Genomic DNA, 27,932 nt, shown 5'->3' with positions numbered 1-27,932 from the left:
CAGCATCTGGTCCCTGGGAGGGCTTGTGGCTCTGGGTACCTGGCTTCTGTAGCAAGAGATTCCCCTTGAAGCTGTAAAGTTGTCCCCCAGTAGGAAATGACGGTGACTTAAACAGTTAAGAAAATACACTAGGCTTTTTAAAGGTAAAAGTTCTATGTGCTCTTTGAGAAGCTTTTAATTTGAAAACTCATTTAAATAATCTAGATAAAAGTTGTGTTGTAGTAGCATTTTTTCATGACATGGTATTAACAGCTTAAAACCCTACACTTTTCTCAGTAACTTTACAATTCTGTTTTGTTTTGTTTTTGAACAGGAACGAGGATGGTGAGCCCTGCATCTTTAAGAAAATTGCTGGAGTCTTGTAAAGATCTTTCTTTACTCGATGTGTCCTTCTGTTCACAGATCGATAATAGAGTTGTGCTAGAACTGAATGCCAACTTTCCTAATGTGTTCATAAAAAAGAGTTTCACCCAGTGACTCCCTACATATGCTGCTGTGGAACTTGTTTGACAGAGTTGTTTTCCTGTAAATTTGTGCTGAATTTTTTTTTAAGGAGAATATAAATCTGCTATAAAATAGTGGAAACTATTAATTATTTACACAGATGGGTAAAATACATTTAAATGTATTATATTTCTTTAAGTTGATATTGTACCTAAGAATTATTTTGCTCTGTTAATTGGTGGCACTGCATGTTTTTAAATACTAGCCATATGTCTGGCTTTAATGAGAAGCAAATGAATGTCTTCTTAAATGTCCCTTCACAGGGTGTTATACACAATACACTATGTTAATATCCAGGTGAAAGCAGAAGTTCAATATTTATCAGTAAGGAAAATATGGGTGCTTCCTTTTCATGTGTTTGTGTGTGTATATATAAATGTATCCATATGTATTTGTATATACATACACAGATATTGTAGCATTCTAGTTTGACCTGCAGCATAAGATTTTATCATCTGGCCTATAATTAGTTATTTGAAAACCAGTTTAAGTGTGTATAAGAACAGATAGAAAATGCACTTCGTCTTCTTTGAGTTTTGGCAATGAACTGTATCTGATACAGTTTTCTCCCTTCCTTCACCTGAAATAGATGTAGTGATGTTTTACAGTCCAGCCTAAGCAGCACAACAGATAAATGCAAGAAAGAACCTGGACCACCTGAACTTAGAGCAGAAACTAAAGATAAAATTGACAGCTGCTTCTTGGTATTGAGATACAAAGTTTAAGCCAAGTACTTAATGTTGTAACTGGTGATGTGTAGAAAACTCCAGGGCAGTTTTCTTTTTCAAATTTCTGTCATGGTCAAAACTTTATTTGTGATACATCTGGTTATTGTGCAGAGTACCACAAAAAGTAGAACTTAGGGTAATGTCTTAGCAACTGTCCTTTCACTGGCATCAAATCTACTGTCAGGTGTAAAAATAAGCATCTTTGTTCAATAAAACAGCAATGAAAATACAATGGGTTTGAAACAAGGGCAATACAATTTGATGATTTTATAATCACCAAACTTTATTACTGGATTTTTTTTGTTTGGGTTTTTGTTTTGTTTTGCTTTTCCAAGAGGAGAGTAGCTGAAAGTACTATTGCACTCTCTCTTTAAGACTGCTCAAGTATTTCTGGAAGTTTCTTCCTTTTGCACTTTCTTGAATGAAGCTTTTCTCTTTTTTTTCCCTTGAATACCACTGCTAGAGTATGTTGCTCTGTACAGCTTTGGTTTAGAGTTTTACCTTTTTAGCCATTGTTGATGCATATGGACCATAAAATATAGGCTGTCTTTTGATACTGATTCTGTTATTCTTGTATTGATGGCACTTACTACCTACTGGAATAAGAAGAAAAATACTTTGTCTGAGAGAAGTACAGTATTGTACTGAAGATCAGTGACAAAGAACACTTCAGTTCATGCAGTAAATAACCAAGTGCTACTAGAGGATTGCTGCAAATCGTTAAAAATCTGACAATCTCTGTGACTCCTGAATGACTGCTTTGAACTCTTTGTGCTGGTGCCAATACTTTATAAACCATGTCATGAAACAGCTACAGAACATTTATCTGATTTTATTGAAAGGCCTAGTTCTTCAGATTTTTAAAATTTGCTGAATCTCTGGGAAATTCCAGATCCAAAGAAGGGCATGCACAGTTGGCTTTTTGATATTTTCCCTCCACACAGATGGCACTGTGGGATTTCCAACTAGTTTATGCCATTCCATTTTTTTCTTCTTTAGAAATCTGAGCATTGTCAGAGAACTTTAAATTGATTTACTTTTTTTTCCATACTGAAAGGTGACAGCTTTGGTATGATTCTCTGTGAGACCTCATTTCTCTCAATCATGTTTGGGTTCATTTGTTTTTCTGTGAACTTGTAACTTTTTTTAGTCTATATTTTTCATTGTAATTGTTAAACATTATTATTCTAGTTACATGAGAACACAGGTACAGATAATGGGAGTTTACAAAGAACAGAGTTCAAAACAAATGTATTTGTTGTAAAATCACTTCTCAGGGGTTATTCTGTGTTTATCTCCTTTTTTTTCCTACAGAGATCTGTTTTGTTTGTTTTTCACTGTAAATAGAGTGGGATGTGGATGAAGTGATAGCCATTGTGCCTTCAAACTGGTAAACTTGGTAGATAATAGAGATTTTTCTCATCAGTGAATCAAATAAGTGTTTTTGTAATCACATACATGTAAAGAATTGCATTCTCTGTTGCTTTTTAGGTAGCGTAAAGAAGGTTTAAATTGAAATTTTGTTCACACTGGAGGATTTTTTCTTTCTTATGTTGCATCTTCTGTTTGAAAATGTTTTTTTCAGGAATTCTCTGTTGTCAGTTGGAAGATAAATTGAAGTTGACTTATTATTTGGATTGTTTAAAATTTGGCTATTACTGACACGTAATTAATTCAAAGAGCAGAGAAGCGATTGGGAATGACTTCCATCTATAGTTGTAGATTTCAACCTTCAGTCAGAGAGTAAGCAGCTCTTTTAGCTATGGCCTCATAAGTCCAAGAAGTCTTCCAGCAAAATAAAGTTAGACCAGACTTGACATTTGTAATACTTGTAGGATAAAGAAAACAACTTGCTTTTAGACCTTCCCCTTATGTCACAGAGAAGCAAGAATAGGTTGCTGTCTCTTTAGTTGTGCTATCTTAAGTGTGTCTATTTATTTATATATATGTATGCATAAATTATGTATATACACACACATACATTCATGTGTTTATATGAATTCTTTTGGATATGTGTACATACATAAACATATATGTATAAATCTCAAAGTTTTTCATGTAGGAATTACTTTTGTAAAGTGAGTGTAATAGAAAAAAGGTGTTTCATAGCAGTTCTGCTTTCAACTATTGCTTTACTCTACCTGGAGACTGAGTTCATCTCTACCATGGAGCAGGAAAAGCCTGGACAGATGTGCTGAATTTCCAGTGTTGCTTTACCAAAGTGCCTTTTGGTTTGTCTGCTCGTGAAAGGGGTTACAGGGTATGAAGAGTGAATGCAAAATCTGATAACTACTGTGGACTGTCTTCTTGCAAAGCAGTCATATAGAGGGACACTTACGTTCTAGTTTCATTTAATCCAAAATGAATGATGTCAATTCCTCCACTGGAGAAATTTAATTACTCTTGAATTTGGTCTCGTCTCCATCACTAGACTGTCCCTCAGTCATGTTATCTAAATTCTGCTGTTAAGGATATTCCTTTTTTTAATCCTGTTGTTTGGTTATCTGTCTTTTTGAAGCTTTGGAAAAGATATTCTTTGGCAACAAATGTTTAAAAAAACATGGCTAACATGTCCAAAAGAAGGGGTTTACTCTGAACTGCTCCTGTTTTTAAGCTAAAGGGGGTCTTCCATACCTGCTGTATGAAATTGATGTGGGATGGCCTGTTGGTAAAGATGTAATTCCTTGGGTAATTTAACAATAAAATATAATAATAAAACACAAAAACTAGTATGATAACTTTACCATTTAAAGCATCTTCTTAACTCTTCAAGGTTTTAATTCAGTAGTGTACTTGTGTTCATAATTTTGAGCTGTCTGGCTGCATAGCTCTATGAAATGGATGGGGTTTCTGTTCTTTAAATTATCCACCTGATTAAGTCCATTAGTGAGCATGACTTATATAGAACAATTTTGTATGGGAGTTTGGGCCTTATAGTCCCCCATGTACTTGGAGGCCCAAGTTTCAGACAAAAAACCACAAGTGAGCAAACAACAAAACCTCCCAAAACCTTTGCATTTCCTTAGAGCTTTTATGCTAAATTTCCCAGACATAAGATGTCCAGTAATCATGGTACACAGTGAGTAGAATTAATCTCACTAAATGTAGTTCTCTGAAAGTTAGACATCTACTAAAATGGAGGAATCTGGGCACCTCTAGAGGGTTATTAATCTCCTAAGGCAGACATTTCAGGAAAGTAGAATGAATCATGTTCTAGAGAGCCTCTCTGGAGACTGTGGAAGCTGTGATTTAGCTCAGGTTAGATACTAAACTGAGATTAATTCCATCCAGTGCTGTACTGCCTGTCTTGAAAAACAAGACTGAAACAACATCCATCCTTAAACCTTCAAACCCTCCAAATTCCATCCAGACAGAAGCGAAAAAAAAAGAAAGAAAAAAGAAATTCTGAGGAGGAAACCTTGAGGAGTTTTTTTAATGCCAGGATCTGCTTCTGCCCCTTGCTAATACCTGTGGTATATAATTTGTTTTATGTTATCAGTTTATTTGGCTTTTGAGTTTGGGTTTTTGGAAATGCATCCTCTTTTCCTTTTCCAAAATCTCATGTACCTAACTGGCTGTACGTATAGTTCTGTAAATGCTTGAACAGGCAAACATAATTAATGTATTGCCACTATTTTGATAATCTTTCATATTGCTATAATTAAGACTGAGTAGTTTAACTGCTCTGCTGTCATCAGAAATGTCACCCACTGTGCATTTGCAAAAATTGTGTGCTGAGTCCTGGTTCTTACTGTGTGTACTTATTGCATCTTTTGGGATATATTTCCCATGTCACATCAGCAGGACTGCTAAATTTACAAAAACTAAATAAAATGTAACATTTTATTATGAGGACTATGGGAGCGACTTTATATAGATGATTTACATATTCATGGCTCTTTCACAGTGATTCTGTAAGTTGTAGCTTTGGAAATTACTAGACTAGAAATCCCTGGTTTAATGCATCTGCACTTGCTGTGTCAGATGCAGTCAACATTTTTTCCCAAATGAAGGCATTAGTCCTTCACTGAGATGATGATTTCTGTGATTTTTAGATATCTGACTTGACAATGAAGTGCAAGAAGGTGCTCTTTAATAAAAGTTACCAGCACAGGACAAGTTGTGATAACTAACATTTGGAAGGGCTGAGAAATGGATGCTGCATGTTACAGATCCTCAGGAGCTTCAGAGAAATGCATCAGCAGGAAAAGTCTCATTAAGAAGATTCAGCCTCTGTAATAGGAGGCACTGGTGAGATTTTCCTTTTCAGCTAATGGTCTAAATACTTTTGTTTGAGTTACATAGCTCTGGTTTCTCCTTGTGTTGTTTTCACTTAAGGATGGTAAATGGCACAGAGTTAGGACAGACGTCCTAAACTGAAGGGCAGCCATTGTAAGGAATGAGTTTTTCTGTTGCATGTTTTGTTCACCTTTTCTAAAAATAAAAGAATGAAAATACTCTCAACTATTTGAAAACTCATTTTCCTTAGATTCTAAAGAAATGTAAATGTCAACAAGGTTGAGGAAAGAAAAAAGGGGATTTATTCAGATTTATCTGTAAACTCATGGAAGGGTAGCCAGAGCTATTTATAGATGTAAGGAAAATAAGTGCCTTGCTCTAGGTCAGCTCTTCAGCTCTACCTTTCCCAGAAACATAGCTTTCCACATAGTATCACATGCTCATACTTCTAAATCAAGATTTACCGTTTAGATGCTCTTAATATTGACCTTTCGTGTACATGTTTGTGCAGTAAGTCAGAATGTCTCTGTTTCATTTTTATCAACTACATAAAAATAGTTTTTCTTTGCCTACCACTGTGAATTCATGTTTTTTGTTATTTATTGAAACTATTTCATGCATGTACACACAGATGCATGTAAGACGTAATTGCTCAGATTTTTTGCAACGGGTCCTTTTCTGAAGACAAGCTGTAGTTTGGGGGTGAAAATGGTAAAGTCTCTGGAGAAGGTTCAAGGGAAATCTGATCAATGTATTGGAATACCTGCTGGAGGGAAAGAATGAAGAAGAGGGAGCCATATTCTTCTCAGTGATGCCCATGAACAGGACAAGAGGCAATGTGCACAAACTGAAACATCCAAGATGACACATTCTATGGCACAGGTTGCCTAGAGAGCTTGTGGAGTCTCCACCCTTGGAGATATTCATCATCCTGGGCACTGACGGGGTGGCCCCACTTGAGCTGGTGGAGGCTGAACTAGATGACCTCCAGAGGTCCCTTTCCAGCCTCATCTGTTCTTTGTTTTATCATCCGAGATATGCCCGTGGTTGGTTTCTTTGCTTCATTGTACTGATTGCTGAAGAAGGTAGGGAGAGGGGAAAAGAAAGAATACCTGTCATAAGGAACATGACACAAGAATCTTGTACATTTCCCTTTTTTGTTATTTTGGGAGAAGTAACATATCTCTCCATTTAAGTTAGCAGGAAAATCTAGATGCAACTTAACTGGAATAAAATTTTGGTAACGTTTTCAACATGCAGCTCTGTAACATACAAAACATACAACTGTTTTATGGGAGAGTGATTGTCACTCCAAAGCCTGAAAGTTACACCAAGGACTAAGAAAAATAACCCTGTTCTTGGGCACTGGCGATAGTTTCTGGGTAGAAACTGAGTTGTCTATAATACACTAAGAATGGTTTAGTTTGTAGATCTTTAGTTTTGTTTATACAGACCTTACACTGAATTGAGATTGCCATGGTTTAGGTGACAGTTATCCCTGCTTACTCTGTTGGAAACTGAGTATAGCAGTTATCTGTTCATAGTGTCAAACACAAATATTCCAATTCAAGTAAAAAAGAGGACCAAGTTTACAAAAGAGTGAGATGTTTGGGTGTTTTAGGGAGGTACTGTGTATAATTGTGGTGAGTTCCCATCTTTTGTATATTTACTATTTTACCATTGTCAGGAGGTGTTGTCTCTGCTCACCATCAGAGATGGATTCCCTTTTATCAGATCTTGGTCTCTCTAGATTTTTCTTTTAGGGCAGTGCCACAGATTTTTGCACATACCTGCTGTTCTGAAATGAATGGCGTGGTTAGGATTTGGAAACTAATGGCTAGTCTATGCTTGAAGTTATTTAGGAATAGTTACTAAAAGTAAATTAAAATAACCAGGAATTGATGTATTCACAGGGAGACCTTGCACTTTCTGATTTAACTTTGGTATACAGACAATTACAGGTGCCCTTCAGCTGTCATGGTGAAATCTGTGTGATGGTGATCTTTCTGGATTTTGTTAATGAACATAAAGACACTGCAGCTCTTCAGCATCTTGTGGCATTTTGCATTCATGTCCTTGCCAGGCAGATGGTGGAGTTGAGGGTTGTGGAGATTGGCCTAGCTCTGGAACTGAGGTGTGTGAATTCCCTGGGGAAATTTCCTGCTCACATTTATTCATATGTGCAGATGAGAAGGAAGGACATCTCCAGACTTTCACATTTAAATACCTAAATCCAGCACCTGGATTCATTTAAACATAATAGGTGTCTCTCCCTGCCCCCCATCGCATAACCAGCAACAAAATACTTGCATTGTATTTATGATTTAATAGTACGATCCATTTTCTGCTGCAATAGGAGTTTGAGTAATGTAACGAGAAACTCCTATTGCATTACCTTTTAAAGAAACTAATTTCTGTAAAGGTGGAAGTGCAGCAATAGAGGGAATAGTTCCAGACACTATCTGTAAGTACCTGTGCTGTGCATGCTATGCCTGTAAGCACCAGAAGCAAGTTATGCCTTTTTGTAATAACAAGTTGAGAAGGACAAAAGGGATAATTGCCTCTAAGCACATTTTCTGTAGCTGGAGGGTATTTATATCATTGAATTTTAAATATCTAGAGTAGATACTAAAGTTAGGACACTATTCTCCTACGGTCCTGTCACTGAGTAGATAGGTTCTTCTATGGAGTAATTTGGATCAGATTAGTCTTCAATTGAGGTCTTGAATTGACCTTTGGAGAAGCAGAGGTCTGTGTAGACCCAATACAATTTCTGTTGGAAGCTAGCTTGAGTGGATTCAGAGTAAGAGGTTGCTTACCCCTTGGTGCTCTCTATTAGTCCCCTAGCTTGACTTGCTTCCACCAAAGGCCACCACTTTCATTGCTCTGTTAGTTGAACTGGATTTGATTTCTCCCTACAAAATATCTCGGTTAAAACTAGAAAACTGCTTGTTTTCTAGTAGTTGTCCTTTTAGTTGCTTGGGTTTTTTTTTCTCTCCCAATTTGGCTATTAAAGCAAGCAGAAGGAAGGGGGCATTTAGCTTCAATTAAAAGAATAACAAGCAGCAGGTGGGAGCATGTTGGTTGTGCAAATGCTTTAATTCAAATTAGCATAAGTGAGGATAGCCACTTTTGATTGTGATCCAAAGCTTCTAAATTTTTACATAGTTCATCTCAGTACTGTGCCACAAAAATGTCCAAAGTGAGGTTGTTTATTTGAACCTCATGGTGGTGACTCAAGCCCTAAAGTATAAAATGCTAGTGTGAACATATGAGAACATTCAGGTCCTAACTGGCTTCGATAAATTCCCCAAAAAAGATCCTTCCTTCCAAAGAGCCGTTGGAAGTTTTACATTAGAAAGGCTAATAAGAGCATGTCTAAAGTATGGTGAAGGCAGTGGTTAGCAAATCTAAGCTGGAGGGAGGGGCAGCAGTTCTCTGATGTGTTTTTCAGGACCGTTTTTCTGATCTTAAGCTGCATTGGCCCATGAAGCTAACATCCACCCCTTTGCAGTCCTAAGTATAGTCAGTATTCCAAGAGCTCTTTCTGTATGTGCAGTCTTAGATCCCAAATCTGTTTTCTGTGTTCCTATTCAGTAATTAGCTGATCCAGTTTTAGTTTTTTCCTCCTCTTAGTATACTAGGGGTGTTTATCTTAACATCTACATTTATTTTTGATATGCCTCTCTGAGACTCATGCTTTTATACTTAGGCAAGTACTTGATTACATTTCAAAACAAGGGTTTTCTTCTGATCTGTGTTGACTGAGAGTAAGTGGAAGATAATGTTATTGGTGTATTCCTTCTTTTCAGATTTGGCAACTGTATCTTCTTTCTTTCTGTGTGTAGAGCCAAAGGTTTTACATGTGTGTGCATTTGCAGACACAGCTCCGCCATGGATCCCTGGCTCCTCCTCATTTGACTGATGCTTTTGGGGTATGAAGTATGGGTTGACTTGAATACACACATACACACAAAACAGAGATGTTAGCCCTGTATTCATGAAGGATTTCATTTATTATGGAGAAATAATCTAATGCCTTATAATGCTAATTCAAAGATAAAATCTTATCTTTAAAAGTTAATCAATGATTTCTATGTAGGAAATTAAGCCTGTTTTCTTCTGCTGTGTTGGATCATTTAAAATATCATAATACTGTGTTGTGCAGTTTACTCCATTACTGCCAGTATAAAAAAGTTGAAATTAATGTTCTCCCTGAGTTGTCAGTGTCTGCTAATTTGGAGATGACAGAAATGTATTAAAATATATTCAACCTATAATATTTATCTTGCTTTGCACTTAATTTGTTTCCCTTTGACTGTGTTGCAAAATGCCAACTGTACATAAAATAATGAATAAATAAAAAATAAATTATTTGTCTACATTCATTGACCTTTCGTGCATTCCTTTTAAAAACCAATAAAATACAACACAATATGATGCATTCTGAAGAACAGTTTGCTTATATTTTTATCACTGTTCGTTTTGAAATAGGTTGTTTTTTGGATATTGATTTGTAACCTAGCTTTTAAAAAAATTATTATTAGAAAAGTGTATTATTGTTTAATGGTTAGCTTCCTCTAGTCCTATGAAAGCACGTGGAACTAGGTGTGTTACACAAAATAGATGCTTCAATGCCTGAAACAGTTTGTGGTACAGAGCAAGAGACAACAGATGTATGTAGACAGATGGGATATAAAGCAGAATATGGAGATTACAATGTACCAAGAGAGACCTCCAAGAAAAATATAATTGTTGACTTTCTTTCAAGAATAATTTCCTAGTCTAGTGCAAATTATGTTACCATAAGGTATTTCTTAATCCCTTTAATTATGTTCGCACTGCTTTTAAATGTGGAGCTTAAGTAACACGATAAATTCTGAATTTAGCAAAAATGTTAAGACCTCTGCAGCTTTGAATATGAGCACCAGAAGGGGACAGGTGATCAGCTGGACTCTACTTGTGAAGATCAACCCAAATGTTGAATTGAAAATGCTTTGCTAGGAGTTTGTCTTCCTTTTGATGAGTTATCTAAAGTGGTTTTATGGGTTCCAAACTTGATGTTGATTTAATCAGTGCCCATTTTCTTCTAGACAAATTTTTTGAGTGTTAGGTTCTCCTGATAATGTTAATTGTTCAATGCAATTAACTTAACCAGACACAGAGCTTTGAGTTTTCTAACACCTCTAAAGAAACTCTTAATAAGACTTTTAATCTCCAGCACCTCCTGAAGGGTTCTGCTTTTGTATCACAGCTTTGCCTCAGGCCAGTTTAATTTCAAATGTGCTAAAACTGTCTTCTAGCATCAATTCAGAGCTCCTGGTGCTTATAGTTATCCAGAAGTGTATGAACAAGACTGGACCTGGCTTCTGTGCATTTGGACTAAACAAAGCTGACTTTTGATGCCTGCTAAAGTACAGTTTCAGGAATTATTTCTGGTGGCCCTGTTTCTCATGATACCTCTTTCACAATATTGAAAATTCACACAAAAATCTGAAAGGTGTCAGGTGTTTGTCTTTCCTCTGTGGGGCACTTCTGGTAGTGTAAACAGTTTAAAAACCTACACAGATAAAGCCAGATTTCAAAATATGTCAGGATTTGCAGACTTTAATGCCTGAGAGCCTGTAATACACTTCTTTACATTATTGTTTGGCAGATGTGCATTTTTATTTGGGCAGCTTAAGGAGTTATATGTTCTCCATGCCCATACTTTTACCTGCTTTATGTCTAGACAGAGGGAGGAAAGTTTGGTGTTCTGTGAAAACATTAAAAATGCAAACTTATCTCTGTTACTTTGCAATGCAATTGGCAATCTTGACTGAAATTTAAACAGAACACTGCAGATCTGATACCATGCATGCTGCAATTGTTTATTCACTGGTAAAATCAAATGTTATTATATACAATGTAGGCATTTATTATCACAAACAGATTTTAGCATAATGCTTTCCCTCACAGTTTTTTAGAGCTAGAAATAAAAATGCCCTGATGCCGTGACCAGGTAGTTTTGAACTGAGAAGTATCTTCAGAAGGTAAAATAAATGCATCAGAATTTTTGTAGCAAGGTCATGTCTACCCCTCTGGATGCAAATGCACAAACAATTTCAGTTCAAACTTCAGGCCAATGTGTCTCTAAATGCAGCTGGAGGCCAGTGATGCAGTCTGTATAATTTCTTTGTGGAAAGGATGAATCATGCTTAGATTCAGCCTTGTTAACTGGCTACAAGCTCAGGGCTCAAAGTGCACCACAGGCAAAATATTTTTAAAAGTATATATAATAATATTAAATTGTTTCTATTTAAAAACTACACTGAATGTGAAAGATGTGACTGGCAATCTACTTAGGTTATCTTTTCTAGTCTACATGTCTAATAATAAATGTTAACATTACTGTAGCACAGAAGGCCCACCACAGAAGAATCTAGAAGAAAATTACTGTGTTTGGGATAAACTTCAGAGAACTAACTCTGGTGGTATCTCTGTTTAGAGAAATTTTTATAAAAAATATAGACATGCTATTTTCAACATGTCTATTTTTTTCCCCATAACATTCATTGTTAGACTTGATACAGTGCCTTGCAGTGACTTTCATTCCCCCAGCAGATATCTTTTCTAGAACCCTTACCTAGTGCTGAGTATAAGATGCCTCTCTTTTAAAAATTATTGTGGAAGGGAAGAAAAATGGTGGGACACAGCCTTCAGGCACCCTGGTCTGTTTTTATCCATGCTGTGGCTGCTGCTGGACCTGGGGAGGAGTTTTAAAACAGTTCTGATTCATTTTCCATTTGTGTGTCACCAGGTAGTATTTACTGTATCTGTTATTAATGACACTCATGGAGAAAAATGTTACACAAGAGTAAATCACTATCTTTGAATTGACTAAGAGAAAGAATTTTTAAGATCAAAAAATTGTGGGCACTGATCAAACTGAGAGATCTACAATGCTGCTCTGATTTTTTTTTATATCTATACTTTTAAATAATTCAGTGTTTTCAGAGAATTATGGCAGCTTTCAAGTTAAAGTATTGATCAATGGGTGTTCTGCTGCTCTCCAAAAGGTGCAGAGGCTTTCACATTTGTGTCTCCTCTGCTCAAAGTGGCAGATCTTCATAAAGGAGCCACAGATTGAGGATGTCCAGCTAATGATTCAGTGCTGTCTGTGCCCTGATAGGAAAAAGTCCTTTGTGAGGGGGTCGGGTTACAACCCCTCTTTTTGCCTTTTCCTAAATATACAGTCCTTAGGCAGTTTTTACATCTTTCAGTTCCCTTAAATATTGCAGGAGACTAAGTGAACAATACAGTCTCCTGTCTCTTTGCAAGGAAGTACATGTACTGCCTTGCTCCCTAGCATATCTTTTTCCTCAGAACAGCACTGTCTCCTTACAAAAAACACTTTTCCCCAGAAGCCTCCTAAAATAATGAGCTTAAATTTGGAAGAGTGAGGGAATTCCAGCTTTTTGCATCTTTCTGTCTGCTGCTGAATGATTCATATCTGTTGTGGCTCTGTTCACACACAACAGCAGGATCTATCCAGGGAAGGCAGAGGCTGTTCCCTCTGGCCGAGAAATAGCAATGCTGTATCTTGTCTCAAAACAGATATGAGAAAATGGTCCATATTCCCTTGGGATGCTCTTCTGTATTGGGTAACAGGTTGGAATTGTAACATTTCAATGAGGCTGTTATTGGTGTTTTACAACACTCACAGCTACTGCAGCCACTGCCTCTAAGGTCTCCTGCAAACTCCACAGTGTGTCCTTAGCCCAGACTCTGCTTGCTGCTGAATTTTACCTTAGCCAGAAGTGGTTCAGCACATGGGGGTGGGGTTTCCCCTGCCATGTAGGCTGTGTATTTGGGGCTAGCAGGAGCCTCCTGCAGCTAGCCTTATTTTCCCTGGTGAGAGTTAGGTCCCAATCTGGCAGTAGAGCAGGGCTGGAATGTGGGAAGCCTTGGATTCAGGCCAAGGGGAATTAACTGAAGGTGCAGCTGAGGCTTAGCTGCTGGGTTATGTGTGTGTTTTCGAGGTGAGCCCCCTTCTGCCCTTTCACTGGAGGTGTAGAGGCAGGAGGGCAAGAGTCGCAGTGCTGGGCCAGGCAGGGGAGAGCGAGATTGATTTCAGCCTTGTGGGAAGTGAAGGGGAGTGAAATCGAATCTATGGATATAAAACCTCAAGTGGCCTGGCCCCTGCTGTGGTTGGGCCTGTATTTCTGAATGGTCAGCTGGAGGGGAGGCAGGACCAAAGCCAGATGGACGGAGAGCCTCTCTGCAGGCCCTCTGAAACACTCACCTCTCTTGGCTGGCTACACAAGGCGTGTGGGCAGGCTGGGTTTTCTGTCCTTTTCGTGCCCCATCCAGAGAGGCAGACATGCATGATTAAATGAGAGACTACTTTAAGCTAAAGACATCAATTCCACCCAAAATTTAAAACTGCTCGTTTGGGATATATTATATATACTGAGCATGTATGCAAAATTAGTATGCAAAAGGCCAATGTTCTCCAGCTCCTCAGACCTATTAGCAAATAAATCAATCCTTACTTATCAACTGGTTTAGGAAGAGTCCCTGGGACAAAGCCAGCTGTTCCTTTTGGAGGCTGGACCTTATGGCTTTTTGCCTACTGTGAACAGAGCTATCTCCACAGGTAGGATAGACACAGACTTGGTCAGTAGTTGAAGATGTAGCCACAGCTTACCTTTCCAATTCCTGCTGTACCCACAGCATCTCCTTTCTGTTATCTGAACAAGTCCAGCATTGATGTTCAGCTGGAAAACTGGTTATTTTCTCCTGTGTCTGCTCAGTGCTACAGTGTTGGCTGCCTGTAGTGCGATTAGCTCTGTGCAGAATGCTTGTTTCTTTCTAAAACTTAATCTGTCTTGGGTGTTTTGTTTTGTTTTGTTTCAGCTCAATTTGCTTGTTGAGTTAACAAGAGACTCTGAGATCGTGATATGTCACTTATCAGTTTTCAGTGCAAGGAAGTCTGCTGCAGCAGAATGTCTGAATGTCTTGGGTTCTTGATATTCACAATATTTTAACATTTTCAGCACCTACATACACAGCATGGCAAGTGGTAGTTACAAACCAGCAGCACTGAAATAAACACAAGTTGTAAACCTGTGTGGTCGTACCAGCCCGTGCTGCCGCCCAGGGGTGCGGGCCCATTCAGAGCCCAACTCCTGACACATGTCAGACAACCTGGGGAGGCTGTCGTAAAAAGAGAGCACCCAGCCAGCATGAGAAAGGCCCTGCAGGAGACCAGGGCTGTCCCCAGATCTCTCTTCCTGGGGGGTTCATCCAATGGAGGAGAGTTTTGGGGTTGTTGCGGTTTTTTGGAGGCATTTGGTGACACTGGTCTGGCATGTGGGGTGGTTTGCCTTCAGCAAGAACAGAAGCCATTTGGTGAGATGGTGGGATTCGAGCCCCCTGCCTTCCCAGAAGAAGGGAAGGCACTGGCAGAGGCGGGCTCAGGACCCTGGGACCTGCCCCAGTCCCGCTGCCCCGGCTGTGCCCTTGCTTGCCGGGGGATGCGCGGGGCAGGGAACAGCTCCTGGAGGCTGCGGGATGCCTGGATGTGCGGGGCGGGGAACAGCTCCTGGAGGCTGCGGGATGCCTGGATGCGCGGGGCGGGGAACAGCTCCTGGAGGCTGCGGGATGCCTGGCGCTGGGCTGCACCTCCCTGCGAGCCTGAGGGCAGCAGCAAGAGCGACGCCATGCTCACATAGCGTGGTCAGAGCAGCCGAGCCTCACGGGTGTCCCCTCCATGGAACCACGCCATGGGTCTGCTGCTGTGCCACGGAGAAGTGACAGAGCTTGGTCCCGTTATCCAACATGCCTGAGCTGGAAGAGGGATTGCCAGTCTGAGGGACTGCACACCTCTCCAGCGGGAGGAGGAGGAGAGGCAAATGGCATCTCTCCCGGTTTTCGGGGGCTTGCAAATAAACCATGGATCTCCTGGGTGATGGTTTTTGCCGTTTTTTTTTTTTTTAAATTCCATCCAGACGACAGGACAAGCAACACTTTTACATGGGATTTAGATGTTTCTGTGTGTATATTTTAAAAACAACAACAAAAAACAACATACAAAAAAAACCCCAAAACATAAAAACAAATAAAAAACCAAACAAAACCCAAACAAACCAAAACCAAATCACCGAAAAATTTTAAAAAAGGAAGAAAAGACAACAAGCATACTCACGACTTTGTCATCCCCCTCCCAGAGGCACCATGGACTCCAGCGACCTCTCCGACAGGTGTCCCTGAGGCCAGCCCCGCCGTCCTTGTGCGCAGGGAGAGCATGGACCTTGGGAGCGGGGAAGGGGATGGGGGATGCGAGGTGCGGGATGCGGGGTGCGGGATGGGGGATGCGGGATGTGGGATGCGGGGTGCAGGATGCGGGATGCGGGGTGCGGGATGGGGGATGCGGGGTGTGGGATGCGGGATGCGGGATGCCGGGTGCGGGATGGGGGATGCGGGGTGCGGGATGCGGGATGCGGGGTGCGGGGTGCGGGGTGCGGGGTGCGGGATGCGGGATGCGGGATGTGGGATGCAGGGTGTGGGATGCGGGATGCGGGGTGCGGGATGCGGGATGGGGGATGCATGCGGGATGCGGGATGTGGGATGCGGGGTGCGGGGTGCGGGGTGCGGGATGCGGGATGCGGGATGCAGGGTGTGGGATGCGGGATGCGGGGTGCGGGATGCGGGGTGCGGGATGGGGGATGCGGGATGGGGGATGCGGGATGGGGATGGGGGATGCGGGGTGCGGGATGCGGGGTGCGGGATGCGGGGTGCGGGATGTGGGATGCTCTCCGGCCCTTCCCGGGGGAGCCCCCGCGGCGGCCGCGGTAGCCGCTGGGGGGCGCTCGCGCTCCACGCGCGGCCCCAATCCCGGCCCCGCTCCCGGTCCCGTTCCCAGCCCCAATCCCGGCCCCAATCCCGGTCCCGTTCCCAGCCCCAATCCCGGCCTGTTCCCAGCCCCAATCCCGGCCCCGTTCCCAGCCCCAATCTCGGCCTCAATCCCGGCCCCGGCCCGTTGCGCCTTCCCCCGGACCGGAGCGCTGCCGGCGCTGAGCGCGGCCCACGGAGCGGGGCGAGACGATGCTCCGCGGGAAGCAGGAACAGGACCCCCGCCTTCAAACAGGACCCCCGCCAAACCCCAGCGCTGCACACCCCGTCAGCCCCGGCCCTGGGGGAAAGCCGGTCCCCAGCCACACCAGCGGCGGAGTCGTTTATCAGAGGCGGTGGGAAGCCGTCTCGCCCCTTTGTGCATCTTGTGGGATTTCTCCTCGCGCAGGCAATTGGCAAAGGTTAGGAAGGCGTCTTTACATCCCCTATAATCCCAGTTTAAATATTAAAAGTATAAGCAGCCCAGGCCCAATATTTACCTATGTAACTCCATAGATTTCCCTCCAGACCTGGACTTCCAAGAATTTAAGGGATGGTTTGCGTTTCTTCCTTTTTTTCCTTCCCCCATCCCTTCTTTATTTTTTCCCCATCCCTTCGTATTTATTTAACAAACTAACCCGAAGAGGAAGGGGGGGAAGCTAACAAAAAAGGCAGTATTTTTATGACCGAGAAATAGCCAGTCTCCCTGTCTGTAATGTGGAAGGAAGGCGAGATTCCATCCCCGCCGCCCGCTTTGTCACCGTCTGGGTTTAAGTGGCCGCCACATCAACACAAAAGGCCAACACACACATCCCAAAACTCGACACAAAACCTCAATTGGCTCAATAGTGAAGATGGGTATTTCGATAACGAAATAACCTCCCTGCTCTGGTGGGGTCTGGGTTTCACTCTGTACCCCCACCGTGCTTCAAGCGGCAACCGCCAAGGAAAAGGGGGAAAACCCCTCAAGAAATTGTTCAAGATAAAACTAAGTCTCAAACGGGATTAAGGTTTTAATTACAATTCCCTATCGAAGTAACATGTTTGATGAACTGATCCTATCAATTAATAGTAACCTTAATTTAAAACTTATGAAATAGCTTTGCGTGAAGTATATGTCAGACTTTTTTTTTCTTTTTAGGAAAAAAAAAATTATAAAGGTTAATGCTACAGCCACAAAGTACTAAAGCACTAGCAGAAGAAATCGTAAAGAAGAAACGTGCTGCTCTGCCTAGAAGTAATTACTTGTGAACGCTTTGGGGGTGTTCTATCTGGTGGTGGTGGAATAAAAAAAAAAAGGAAATTATTTTAGAAAGGGAAAATAGATGGATGTTTCTACCCGCTAACAATATAATTTCATAATAATTTTGGCCCACGCTATATTAAAGAGAAAAACAAGGTAATTGGAACATGCATCAACAGTTTTCCATGAAATAAGAGTTAAAAGAAGTAATAGAACTAATCACTGTCTCCTCAAATCAAGTAGAAAACATTTCAATGCGCTAATTAGAGTAATTAGAATAATAAGACTGCCTATATGTGGTAAGACAATGTGTACAAACAACTTTATTTAATGTATACTGGTAATCAGCGATGCGTGCGTGCTTGAATGCTTAGTGCAATAAAATTCACCCCCGTCCGCCCAAACAATCAAATACAAATTAGTTTAATGATTGTGCCTGCTTGAACGTCTTAGAAATCCACAGGCAGAGGGAAATAAATAGCACCATCCTTGTTTGTACGTCTCCCCTACTGACCAAGGATCTGATGCCTCCATGGACTTGGCAATGAATGACTGTAGACATGAATGAATCAAGGAGGGAAGGAGAATTAATGAATGAGTCAGGCTGGCTAAAAACAAGTTCTAACTTTTAGACGAGCGCCTCTTACAACTCCCGGGACGGGAGGAGACGGGACGGGGAAGAGGAGGGGGAGAGCGGTCTCGTCATCACTTTTACAAGCTGCCTCTGCCTGCCAGGATTTACCGCCGTGCGAGGAGGAGGGGGAGAAACACCGGCCGCCAACTTCCTACCGGCCTGCTCTCTTTTTAATCCTTAAAAATCATATCTGTGCGGACAGGCCCAGGGACACACGGCGCGGTACAGCTCAGCCCGGCCGGGCGGGACCTTGCGAGCCGGCCGGGAGAGCTGCAGCCGGGCGGGAGCCGGACCCGGCGCTGGGACGGCCCGCACCGCCCCGGCCCTGCCGGAGAAGCGATGGGGTTCCCCGGGCGGCCCCAGGCCCCGCATCCCCGCTGGCCGAGGGAGGCACAGCTCCTGCTCCGGGCCGGCAGGGGTACAGACGGGCCGGGCGGACACGGGCCAGAACCGCGGCCTCCCTGGGGCGAAGGGGTCCCGGCGCCCCCTCCCCAGCCGCCCGAGCCGCAGCCCCGCCGCTGCTCCCGGCAGCGCTGGCAAGCTTCGGCCGCTGTGCTGCCGTGTCCTCGCCCCATCCCTCTCTCTCTTTGCCCGCCGACGGGAGGGCAGGGTCCCCGTGGGGATGCTCGGCTCTGGCGGCGCCGGCTCCGGGCCGCTGCGGGCCGGGGCTGCGGGGGAAGGAAGGGGCTCCGTGCCGGCACGGGCGGCCTTCCCGGCCCCGAGGGCTCTGCTTGAAATCCCGGCACACTCGGGGCACTTGGCCGAGTTTCGGAGGTATTTACAGGGACTTTGCAGGGAGAGATAAGTGCTTCGAAGGAAGAGACCCACAGCTTGGACCAGGCCACGGGCCGAGGTCGACTGCGGCGTGAGAATCCACGCACTGCAGCTGGGACTCGCCTGCCGGAGAGCCCACTTGTTTGGTTTATAGTTTGATGAGAAGTTGGGTCTGAAGACAAGTCCTTGCTTTTTGTTTTACCATTTCGGCTAAAGCACGCTTTGGCTTTGTTCTAACTAATTTCCCCCGGAGAAGTGCCTGCTTCCCCAGCATCGCCCGTCCGAGCCAGGGGTAAATTCGCTTCTGCAGAACACCTTCCTACATCCCCGACGGCGCCCGGCCATGCTCCGAGCACAGAGCGCCAACTTGGCGTCTGCAACTCTGAAAATTTGGATTTTTATATTTTCCACATCGAGATTTACAGCCAGAGGGGCAGCCCAGGTGGCGTCCCTTCCGAAACGCAAAATAAACAGACACCCGCCCGCAGGAGCAGGGGAGGCGGGAGAGCCACGACTCCCGAGACGGACCCCAGCGCCCCGGCTCCGCTCCGGACGCAGCAGAGGCCGTCGCTGCCCCGTCCACCGCCAAAAAGCCGCGGGCAGTTTCCTTCTTTCCTCACCCCCCGCTCCCTGCTCCGCAAGGCGCTGCCCCGGCTCGGCCTGGGGGTCCCCCCACGCCCACCACCCTCCCCAGCGCTGTAACCACGGCCAGAGGTTCAAACCGGACTAAGCCCAGCTCTCCCGCCCGCCGGGGATCGCTCTCCCCCGGGCCTCATCGCCCACTGGAGGCCATCGCCTGCCTTCCGCGGCCGGGTCACCTCTCTGTGCACCTCACCGACGGCACAGCAACAAAGAGCCACCAATCCTCCAACAGCGCGGCCTGGGACAGCCCGAGGCCCGGGCACCCGGCAGGCAGGGGTAGGCAGCCCAGGGACAGGGTTTGCAGGGTATTCCCCCATCGGATCAGCGGAGGGCCGGAGCAGCCCCAGGCTGGGGCCAGGTCCGAGGCCGCGGGCAGGAGGCCGGGAGGGCGCGGGCAGCCGGGACCGTCCCTCGCTGCCCCCGCGGCCCGGCCGCGGCCAGAGGCGCTCTCGGGAGCCGGGGCACTGGAGAAGGGACACGGAGGAGCCCCGAACTGCCGCCAACAAAGCCCGACGGAGAAACAGCGCGGCCTCTGCCCCCGGTGGGGCTCTCACAAGCTGCCCAGCCCCAGAGTGACGCCTGGCCGGACACCATCCCGGCCTGCCCCGCAGCCTGGGGAATTTGTAGGATGATTTCGCCTTCCTCCGCTTCTCTCTTTCCAAACCCCGGCCCCCACTGCCCTCTCTCAGGAAAGACGGCGCAGCTGGGCGGCGGTGGGAGCTCCCCGGGCCGGGCAGCACCGACTGCTGCCTCTGGCCCCGGCGGGGCTGGGGACACTGGGGATGACAATCAGGACTGACAGACTTCAGGATATACACTCTCCTCTCGCCTCCCACTTTCGGCCTCCCCCAGAGAGAGAGCTAACTGAGGAAACAGGGCTTTTGTTGTTGACATCTGACCTACGACAGAGTGTCCCTGCCTGGAAATGAGAGGAGGGAGCCCGAGGAGCCGCCGCACACCCTGACACCCATCTGAAGAAGGAGCATCCCATGGCTGCTCCATTTCCCCCTCTCCTTTCTCTTAAAAGAGACATCGAAAGCGATAAAAAGAACGACCCCCGAACCAGCCGGCCTCCCCACAACCAGCCCGGAAGGACGAGCGAAGTCTCTCCCGTAAGGTCAGCCTGTCGCCGGGCAAAGAGCCCCGGAGGAGCAGCCCCGGGACCTCGGCCGGGCCTGCCCCGAGCAGCGGCCGCGCCACCCGCCACCGGCGGAGCCGGCCATGCCCGCGTCCGGCCTGCCCCGCCGGGACCGGCACCGTCCGTGCAAGCCACCTCCTGCCCACCCGAGACGGGAGCGCTCCCCGAGAGCAGGGCCCTGCCGCCAAAGGCGAAATATTCCCTGGGCGCCCACCCGAGTGTCCTGCAGAGGGCAGAGGCTGCTCGCTTTCCGCAGCCCGTTCCGCGGGCTATTGACCAAGGACTTCTAAATCCATACCCAGCTTCAACATTTTACCCGTCAGCACGTCTGCGGTCACAAAACACTTCTTCTTTCTGTCACTTCTCTTCGAAACTATTGATAAGATCATTTAGCTGAATCTGTTCGGGATGCGTGTAATATTGACTAGAAGTTAGAAAAGATGATTAAATCTAATAAGCCTAGAAACTATCGTGAAGGAGGGGAGGGGGGAGCAGAGCAGGATATCGCACTTAGGAACCCGAGCCAGACAAGAAGGACCTGAACACGCCGCCGCGCGTGGGAACACCGCGCACTCGGATGTCGCCTGTCAGCGCGCCAGCCCCGCGGGTCCCCAGCCGGGACCCCTCCGGGAAAACCGACCCGCCCGTCACCGCACGGAGCCGCCGACACCGAACGTGACACCGGGGCCACCGCCGCGGGCCCGGCCCGGCCCGAGGGTGCGCAGCCCCGCTGGGCAGCCGCGCTCTTCCTTCCTCCTTCAAACGGTACTCGCATCATTAAGCCCCGCCTTTTTGTTTTGCTTTTTTCCTATCTCTCTCTCTTTTTTTTTTAAGGAGTCAGATGTTAAATTATCAAAGGGGATCGAGAAGAGTCGAACCTCTTCTCCCCCATGCCTTCCGCCAGAGCATGCAAAAAACTTGAGATCTCCCCACCAGCATCAAAGGCAAGACAGCCCTACCCGCACAGAAATCAATGCTCCAAAACACACACGGCTGTGGTTCATCTGCGGAGAGACACAATGAACACAGCTCCCGAGGCTCTCCTTCAAGACCCTCAAAGTTATAAGCGTGGAACCTCTCGGTATAGGCATCAAATTTATTCCAAAAATTCCATGAAATAGAAAGGAATGGCGGTGCTTTTACACAGAACTCAGCTCAGTATAAGTACTGGGGTCTTCTCCCTCCAGATCTTAAGAACTATGCAAATCTGTGCTATCTTTAAAAATAAAATAACGATATTTCAATAATTAGAAGAAACTATGAAGGTATTGTGCATTTCTGTTTTATGTAGATAATAAAATATTACTTTAACATAAATATATAAGGATCTCTGCGTTTTTATTTTTCCCCACAAGCACATCCAAATGTACCAAAACAAAGTATTTTTAAAGAGACTGAACAAAAAAAAAATTACATCCCATATAGATTTTGTTCACCTACTCATTTAAAGCTACAGAAAAACAGTTTCCAGAACCTGTTTGCTTTAAAAGAAATAAATATACATTGAGGCAGGCCACTTAAAAATGATATGAAAATATTTCCCTGGGTAGCATTTAAAAAAAAAAAAAAAAGAAAAATAGACAAAGAAAACATTGAAACTATTTCTGCATTTCAAAGGACAAATATTAAACATATATACATAGTGGTAAGGTTTGCTTGGTAACTTTTTTTTTAGTAAACCTATTTGGAGTTTGAGGCTTTCTCAAACATCCTCTCAACTCCGTTGTCTGACCTTACGCACATATTAATAAGTGTCTGAAAGTTCATTTCCTCCCTTTACCACTGGATCTGCCCTGATCTGATTCACTTCACTAGGCGCTAGTCCTCAACACTTTAAATAACAAGCAGCTCAACACATAAACAAACAAACAAAAAATTAAAAAAAAAACAAACCAAAAAAAGAAAGAAAAGAGAAAAGCTTGGTGCCCGTATCTTTTTAACAATTGTTGGAAAACCAGGAAAAAGGCTAATGCATGTGCCTCTTAGAAATCATCATCTGTCTTACCAAGAAGAAAGAAAGCAAGCAAGAAAGAAAGGGAGAAAGAAAGAAGGAAAGAAAACCCAGTGTCACAGGCATTTTAAAAGACAATGAGAAACATATTCTAAAGCCTTAGCTACTGAATGCAATATTTATAGGAGAGTTCTGCGAGAGAATGCTTGACTGTTTTTTCTCCATAATTGTCCAACACTCAACTAAGTAAACTTTTAGATTATAAAAATGCTTTGTCTCTATAGCACCCATTTGTGCTGGCTAAATGATCCCTTTATGAATTTATAACTATCATAAAGTCCCTCTAATGTATATGCATAGCTGTGTGCGTGCATAAGTACACAAACACGCACGCAGACACACGCACATACATGCGCTGCTCCGAGGTCCTGCTCCTCTGCTTCCCTTCAGAGCTTTTTGTTTTCCTTTTTTTTTTCCATTTTTTTCCTTTTTGTCCCCGTGGGTTTTTCTCTTTTTTTTTATTTTGGAAAGTTAACCATTTCTCATCAAGATAATGTCACGAAATGCACTTTAAAACTATTAGCGAAGGGAGGGGGGGGTGAGAAACACGGATTGAAAAATGGCATTTTTTCCCCACTTCATTTCATTCCCCAGTGAAAGACACAAGGCTGCCCAAGTTAAAACTGGTCCTTTCCTTCAATAAATTATACCACAATCTGACCAAAGGACAAGGGGAGGATGGGAAGGGAGAGGGGCTGGATACAAATAGAAAATAAAATAAATACGGAAAGTAAAGTGAAAAAGAAATGCACACGGTGTCTGTGGAGAGGAGGGGGCAGCGTGTGTTTACAGGCAGGTGTAAGCACCCGACCCCCACTTCGGGCCCAGCAGCTCCTCGGGCTCTCCCTGGCTCTGCCTTGACATAAAACTGCTCAATAAAAGAAAGTTTAGAGGCTGATATCGGCCTGGGAGGCGAGACCGGGGATGCCAAAGGCACGCAGGGGAGCCGCGGGGGGGGAGGAGGGGAAGGAAAGGGCACTGAGGGGGCGGTGGTGGGGGAGCTAAATAATTCCCTTTCCCCCTCAAGGAAATGCCACTTTCTCTGAGAAAACTCTGGAAACATGTTGTTCCCTCTCCGCCTTCCCCACACCAGGCCTTGCTTGCCCGCACTGACACAGTCTGGAAGGGTTGCATATATTTTTTTCCTCCCCCTTTGGTTGCGCCTCGACCCCCGGACACACTGCCTGAAAATGAAGTTTACTTTGTTGATTTGCATTATTCTCCTTTCTCCAAACTTGACTCCTGCCATTGAAGGCGTGTATTAAACAATTATGAGAGTCACATCTCTGGAGAATGGAAGCTGGAGGTGCATATATATGTGTATATAGAGAGATTATTTATATGTGTATATATGTATGCCTGTGCACGCGTGCACATGTATACATACACACACATATACTAATTCTTTTTGCTATGGTAAAAGGAGAAAATAAGCGTTACACGTATTTAAGGATACTTGTTTATAACAAAAGTTCACATATACACATAAAGCAAAGGCTAAAACACAGTAACATGTTGTAGACCGGTCACTGGTTGACTAACGCTCACTGTGGAAAATGCAAGTCATTTGCAAAATTAAGGTCGGAAAGGAAGGGGGAAAAAAGAAAAAAATAAACATTTTGTTTATGTAAACTTCGATTTTCTTGCAGTGCAAATTGGTACGGTTAAATACTGTCTACATCAAAAGGGATAGCTTTTCAGTTCTCTTCCTTTTTTTTTCTTTTTCTTTTTTACATATATTCATACAGGGGATCCACAGAAAATAAACACAGCAGCATGTGCCAACACCGAGCGACATTCCACAATGCGATCTGCCTTTGTGTGGCGGGAGGGGGCTGCGGAGGGGACCCGAGGTGGCCGTGCCCCCCTTTTTCCTCCGCCCCCACCCCGGCAGGGCAGCGCCGTCTGTTTTGGCCAGCGAGTGAGGGAGTTTTGTGCGAACCGCTTCGCCCTGCGCCTGCCCTGCCGGTGCCCGCCGCTGCCCTGCCGGCGCCCGCCTGCCTGCCGGTGCGCGGTACCCACTCCACTCCCGTGCACGGCCACTGGCCTGGAAAGGTCAAAATACAGCATCACACCTCCTACAGTCTAAGGGACAGTGTGGTGCAGGTGCTTTGTCTGTCTATCTGTCTGTCCGCTGTGATTCGCGCTCGCCCTCTCGCTCGCTCGCTTTTTGTTTTCTTTTCTCTTTTTTTTCGCGTTTGTTTCTTTTTTTTTTTTTTTTTTTTTTTTTTTTAAAGATAGGAGAAAATAAAAGAAAAAAAAAAAAAAAGAAAAAAAAGGACAATCAAAAGTTGGGGGAAGGAGAGGAGGAGGAGGAGGAGAGGAGGAGGAGGAGGAGGGGCCGGGCGCCCCCGCCGCGAGTTCACTGCACGGGGGTCTGCACCCCGTGGTGCGGCGGCGTGTCCCTGCTGGCCCCGTACACGTCCTCGGCGCCCGGCAGCGTCCCTCCCGGGGGAGTCATGCGCTTCTCTTTCTGTCTCCTGTTACAAAACCACACTCTCACCACCTCCTTCTCCAGCTGTAGGCTGTCCGCGAGCGAGGTGATCTCCTGGGCGGAGGGCTTGGGGCACTTGAGGAAGTGGCTCTCCAGCGCGCCCTTGACGCTCACCTCGATGGAGGTGCGCTTTTTCCGCTTGCGGCCCTGCGCCGCGATCTTGTCTATGCTGGTGGGGCTGCCCGAGGAGGAGTCCGCCTCCTCCAACCACTTGTTCAACAAAGGCTTCAGCTTGCACATGTTCTTGAAGCTGAGCTGCAGGGCCTCGAAGCGGCAGATGGTGGTCTGCGAGAAGACGTTGCCGTAGAGGGTGCCCAGCGCCAGCCCCACGTCCGCTTGGGTAAATCCCAGTTTGATGCGCCGCTGCTTGAACTGCTTGGCGAACTGCTCCAGGTCGTCCGAGGTCGGCGTGTCCTCGTCGGAGTGCGGGTCGTGGTGCGGCGGCGGCCCGGGGGGCGCGGCGGCGGCGGCGGACGGTGCCGGCCCGGCCGCCCCGGGGTGGGGGCCGTGGGGCGGCGGCGGGTGCTCGGGGCCGTGGTGCGGCGGCCCCGGCGGCGGCTCCTCGTGGGCGTCGCGCAGGCCGTGGTGGTGCAGCCCCGGCTGCCCGGCGCCCAGCATCCCGTTGACGGTGAAGCCGGGCGGCTGCGAGTAGAGCAGCCCCGCCTGCGCGCCGTTGGCCGCGGCCATGCCGGGCGGCAGGTGCGCCGCGCCGCCCGCCCGCCACGCCGCTGCCGCCGCCGCCGCCGCCGCCGCCGCGTGGTGCCCTCCGCCGCCGCCGCCGTGGTGCACCAGGTGCGGCGCCCGCCCCGGCGGCGGGTGCTGCGGCGGAGGCGGCAGCTCGTCGCCGCGCCCGCCCGCCTGCACCACCGCCGGCTTGATGTCGGGCTGGCCCAGCGCGCCCGCCGACCAGGGCGCCTCGCCGCCGCCGCCGCCGCCGCCGCCCCCGCCGCCGCCGCCGCCGCCGCCACCGCCGGGGCCGCCGTGGGACAGCGCCGCGATCCACTGGTGAGCGTGGCTCAGCGGGTGCCCGTTGCTCTGCAGCGCGTAGTCCGCCTGCACCAGGGCGCCGGCGTCGCGGTAGCCGCCGCCGGGCTGCATGCCGCCGGGCGGCTCGGCGTGCACCATGGGGGAGCCGGAGGCGAGCAGGCTGTAGTGGTTGGAGGCTGCGGTCGCCATGACTCGCCGAGCCGCACTGATCGCGCCGGTTAAAGGCGCCGCGCATTTGACAGCTACTTTTTCGCCTCGGCGCCGCGCGGCGCCCGCGTCTCCGGCCCGCGCGGCGGGGCCCACTGCGAAGGCACGCGCGGCCGCCCCGCCCCGCCGCCGCACGCCATTGGCTCCCCGCGCCCTGACGGACGCCGCCGCTCCCGGCGACCGCCGCCGCCGCCGCCCGCCATTGGCGCGCCCCGCCGGCCGCGCCCCGCCCCGGCCCCGCCCCCGGCCCGCCCCCGCTCCGACCCAACTCCGAGGGGGAACGGGGCGCGGGGGAGCGGCGGCCGCGGGGCGGGGGGAGCCAGCGGAGGGCAGGGGCGCGCCGCCGCTGCCGCCGGCCCCGCCCCGGCCCGCCCCGCTTCGCTCCGCTCCGCTCCGCTCCGCTCCGCTCCGCACGGCCGGCGGGAGGATGCTGCCGCTGCCCGGGCGCCGCCGGCTCCTGTTGCTCGGGCCCGACGCGCGTCTCTGCGCCCCGGAGTGGGCGCCGCGGGCCGGGGATGCTCGCCTGCCCGCCCCCAACTTTCTCAGCGCCGCCTCGCAGCCAGCCCCCCGGAGCGGCCCGGGAGCGCCGCGCCCCCGGGGGCGGGGGAGCGGGCGGCCCCTGCCCGTCCGCCGGCCCTGCCCCGCTCCCGGCACCCGGTGGTCGCCGGGGCGCGCCGCTCCTCTGGGGATGTCGGGGCTTCGCACCTCGGCGCTGCAGAGGTGGTTTTGTTCCGCTCGTCCCGTCCCGTGGGGACGGGGTGCCTGCGGGACCGCCTCAGCTGCGCTGGCGACTCTGCATGGATGCGGAAGATAGGCATGAGAGGGTGGTGGGAAAAGGAAAAAACAAATAGGGAAAAAAGAGGGGGATAGGGAAAAGAAAAAGAAGTTGCGGCCCGGACAGGAAGGAAGGAGACCCTGGAACTGGATTCGGATTTCTTAGGAAGGAGCAGCGCCGGGCTGACCGACGCGAAAAGAGTTCACTGCCCATTTTTGAGCTGAAAGCCATAGCTTTGTCTCGAAAACAAACTGCTCACGGGGGTAGGTGAGCGTCGCAGGCTCCCACTATCTTCATCGAAATAACACAATAGGGCGAACCGGGGAATTTATTACTACTAACAAGAAACAGCTTTCTTCTGCGAGTTGTTTATAAATCATCATGTTTAACGTGAGCGCTGGAAAGGCTCCTTGCCTGGAAATATTCCTCTGCGTGGGGGTGTGGAGGAGAGGGGGGATGGGCTCCTGCACATAAACATATACACAGCAGCAGCATAAACAGGATATCCAGTGCCCTGAGACAAGGGGCGCAGCAGGAGTTACCTCGTTTCGTTAGTTTAGCGGCGTATCAAGAGCTCCTTCTGCCGGGGGGTGGGGAGGGGAGGGAGGAGGAGGAGAGGAGGAGGGGGGCGCAAACTTTGTCCATGAAAGAGTGGAGATTCTTCCTCACGTTTGGGGTTTT

General features: G+C 47.2%; 2 protein-coding genes across 2 annotated transcripts in view; one reads left to right on the top strand and one right to left on the bottom strand.

The window, feature by feature from the left end:
* Nucleotides 1-10,127, top strand: part of FBXL4 (F-box and leucine rich repeat protein 4) — a 62,788-nt gene extending 52,661 nt beyond the window's left edge. Inside the window, exon 9 of the mRNA XM_030944628.1 lies at nt 314-10,127. Coding sequence (XP_030800488.1) covers nt 314-477 — 164 coding nt within the window. The 3' untranslated portion in view covers nt 478-10,127. The remainder of the gene's footprint in view (nt 1-313) is intronic.
* Nucleotides 10,128-21,562: 11,435 nt separating this feature from the next.
* Nucleotides 21,563-26,526, bottom strand: POU3F2 (POU class 3 homeobox 2). The gene has a single exon (XM_030946487.1). It carries the CDS (start codon nt 26,456-26,458, stop codon nt 25,151-25,153), a length of 1,308 nt encoding a protein of 435 aa, XP_030802347.1. The 5' UTR covers nt 26,459-26,526; the 3' UTR covers nt 21,563-25,150.
* Between the last annotated feature and the right edge of the window lie 1,406 nt (nt 26,527-27,932).

Source organism: Camarhynchus parvulus, chromosome 3 (assembly GCF_901933205.1).
Source record: "Camarhynchus parvulus chromosome 3, STF_HiC, whole genome shotgun sequence".
Lineage (NCBI taxonomy): Eukaryota > Metazoa > Chordata > Aves > Passeriformes > Thraupidae > Camarhynchus > Camarhynchus parvulus.
Note: the sequence above shows the minus strand (reverse complement) of the source record. Positions and strands in the feature narration are given on the sequence as shown.